This window comes from Nematolebias whitei, chromosome 16 (genome assembly GCF_014905685.2).
Source record: "Nematolebias whitei isolate Nwh7 chromosome 16, NemWhi1, whole genome shotgun sequence".
Taxonomy (NCBI): domain Eukaryota; kingdom Metazoa; phylum Chordata; class Actinopteri; order Cyprinodontiformes; family Rivulidae; genus Nematolebias; species Nematolebias whitei.
Genome location: NC_056513.1, coordinates 36,719,903 through 36,722,665, shown reverse-complemented (window position 1 = coordinate 36,722,665; position 2,763 = coordinate 36,719,903). Strand labels below are relative to the sequence as shown.

General features: G+C 43.3%; 1 protein-coding gene across 1 annotated transcript in view; it reads right to left on the bottom strand.

Annotated features, from left to right (window-relative positions):
- LOC119422498 (myosin-10) overlaps positions 1–2,763 on the bottom strand; it is a 102,646-nt gene that overhangs the window by 72,827 nt on the left and 27,056 nt on the right. The window contains exon 3 of the mRNA XM_037689874.1: positions 168–324. Coding sequence (XP_037545802.1) covers positions 168–324 — 157 coding nt within the window. The remainder of the gene's footprint in view (positions 1–167; positions 325–2,763) is intronic.

Below are 2,763 nucleotides of genomic sequence, written 5' to 3'. Positions count from 1 at the left end.
TGTGTGTGTGTATGTATATATATATATATATATATATATATAAATAACTCTAAATTTTTTGAAACCCACAGACAGTGACATTTTAAAGTCCATTGAAGTGTTACTTCCTGACAGTGTGGTGGACTGAGATAGCGAGGAGTTATATGAACAGTAAAACTCAGACTTACCTTGTAGCATGCATCTGTATGCAGACTCTGAGATGGCGTATATGTGAGGGGGCATTTCGTGTCTTTTCTTGCCTCGATACATCTCAATGATATTCTCTGAGTAAATGGGCAGGTTCTTGTAGGGATTGATGACCACACAGAAGAGACCTGAGTATGTCTGCAAAAAGAAAACACAATTGACAATTTGATCATCCTCTATGCACCTCTAATGTCACTGTTAATATTTTATAATGTTTTAATGTTTATGTGAATGGATTATATTGAAGAGTAAATGGGCAGTGACTATGAAGAAAAAACCCAAAGATCATTTTAGTAAACTATCATGAGATCAAAATAACACGAGGAATCAGAAGAAAACAATGTAGAGTAGACGTTTTGTTGTAGAGACTGAAGTATAATTCTTCCATGTTTACTTCACCTACTCAAAGATGGGTCAAAGTTCAATCATAATTAACTCTACTCTCGTGTCCATGTAATTTCAGTTTTAATAGGTGGCCATTTGCATAATTGGGGATTAATTAGCTTTCAATTTGTTCAATTGGATTTAGAAAAAGCATATGACAGAGTGTTGACGGAGGAGGTGTGGTATTGTATGAGGAAATCTGGAGTGGCAGAGAAGTATGTTAGACTGGTACAGGACATGTATGAGGACAGCAGGACAGTGGTGAGATGTGCTATAGGAGTGACAGATAGCTTCAAGGTGGAGGTGGGAGTGCATCAAGGATCAGCTCTGAGCCCCTTCTTGTTTGCTCTGGTGATGGACCGACTAACAGATGAGGTCAGGCAGGAATCCCTGTGGACTATGATGTTAGCAGATGACATTGTGATCTGTGGTGAGAACAGGGAACAGGTGGAAGAAAACTTGGAGAGGTGGAGGTATGCACTTGAAAGAAAAGGAATAAAAGTCAGTTGTAGTAAAAAAAAAGTACATGTGTGTGAATGAGAGGGAGGCCGATGGAACAGTGAGGCTACAAGGAGCAGAGGTCACAAAGGTGCAGGACTTCAAGGACTTGGGGTCCACTGTCCAGGAAAATGGGAAGTGTGGTAGAGGTGAAGAAGAGAGTCCAGGCAGGATGGAGTGAATGGAGAAAAGCTTCAGGAGATTTGTGACAAAAAGGTGTCAGCAAATGTCAAAGGAAAAGTTTACAAATGGGCTTTTCTATCTTATTTCAAGATACTCAAAGCACTTTACACTACAATCTGTGTCCTCATTTACCCATTCATACAGCACTCTACTAGATCTCTACAAAGCTAATTGAACAAATCTTTCTAAAGAGACTAATCAGTGCTTCAGATCACATTCATACACCGATGGGACACACATCAGAGGCTATGAGGGGTTCAGTGTCATGCCCAGGGACACTTCGACATTTGACTGCTGGTGGATTTGAACCCCCAACTCTCGCATTGTAGGACGACTGCTCTAACCACTCAGCCACAGCCGCCCCAAGACAGTGGTGAGAGCAGCTGTGTTGTATGGTCTGGAGACAGAGACAAAAAGGAGAAAGAACTGGAAGTGGCAGAAATGAAGATATTGAGGTTCTCCTTAGGAAAGACAAGGATGGATAAGATTAGGAATGAGATCATCAGAGATACAGCACAGGTTGAACAACTGGGAGATAAAGTTGGAGGTCAGACTGAGATGGTTTGGACAAGTCCAGAGGAGGGACAGTGGGTATATTGGTAGAAGGATGTTAGAAATGCAGCTGCCAGGAAACAAAAGAGGAAGGCCAAAGAGGAGAAACATGGAAGCAGTTATTCCCCTTTTCCATTAGTACCTTTAGTACCGGTACAGCACGGTTTGACTCGGCTCTGTACGGTACACGTTGCAGTGTTTCCCCTAGATAACTTGCCATGGCAGGGCGCTCATCTGTTCGTGGGGGGGGGGGGGGGGGGGAGGGAGAGAGACTCGTCCTAAGCTGCACATCGCGCTGTTTAAACAAACAGTTTTAGAGCAGGGTGTGTGAGAGGAGAGAGACAGACATATCTCAGCCGTGCGCTGTCTGAACCAACAGTCTTTTTTTTGTTGCGGGGGGGGGGGGTTCGGCGTGGGAAGAGACAGACACACATCTGAGCCATGCGCTGTTTGAACTGACAGTTTTCGAGTGGCGGGGGTGCGTTCAGCGTGAAGCTTCAACATGAAGGAAGAGGCTGCCTTTAGCTTTTTAGCTAGCACATCTGCAATGCGAGCCGCTAGTTTAGCGTTACGTCAGTGCTGACAGGTGGGTGGGGGTGGGGGGGTGAAGTTCGGTAGACGGGGCGCTTGGGTCTTGATGGGACGGGGTGCCCCGCTTGTATAATGGTAGGGGAAACACTGCATTGTGTTTCCATTATACTTTCAGTAACGGTTCTAGTGGGCGGGGTTCAAATTTACGTCATGCGCCTCACTAGCTGGTGGCGATAAGACCCTGAAACAGCCTTCAGTAAAGGGTGACACTTTATTTTGAAGTTTCAGGTAAATTAACAAGAATACTGATTATTAAAATGATCAAATTAAACTACTGTATATACTTATAAATATATATATATATATATATATATATATATATACACACACACATATATACACACACACACACATATACACACACACACA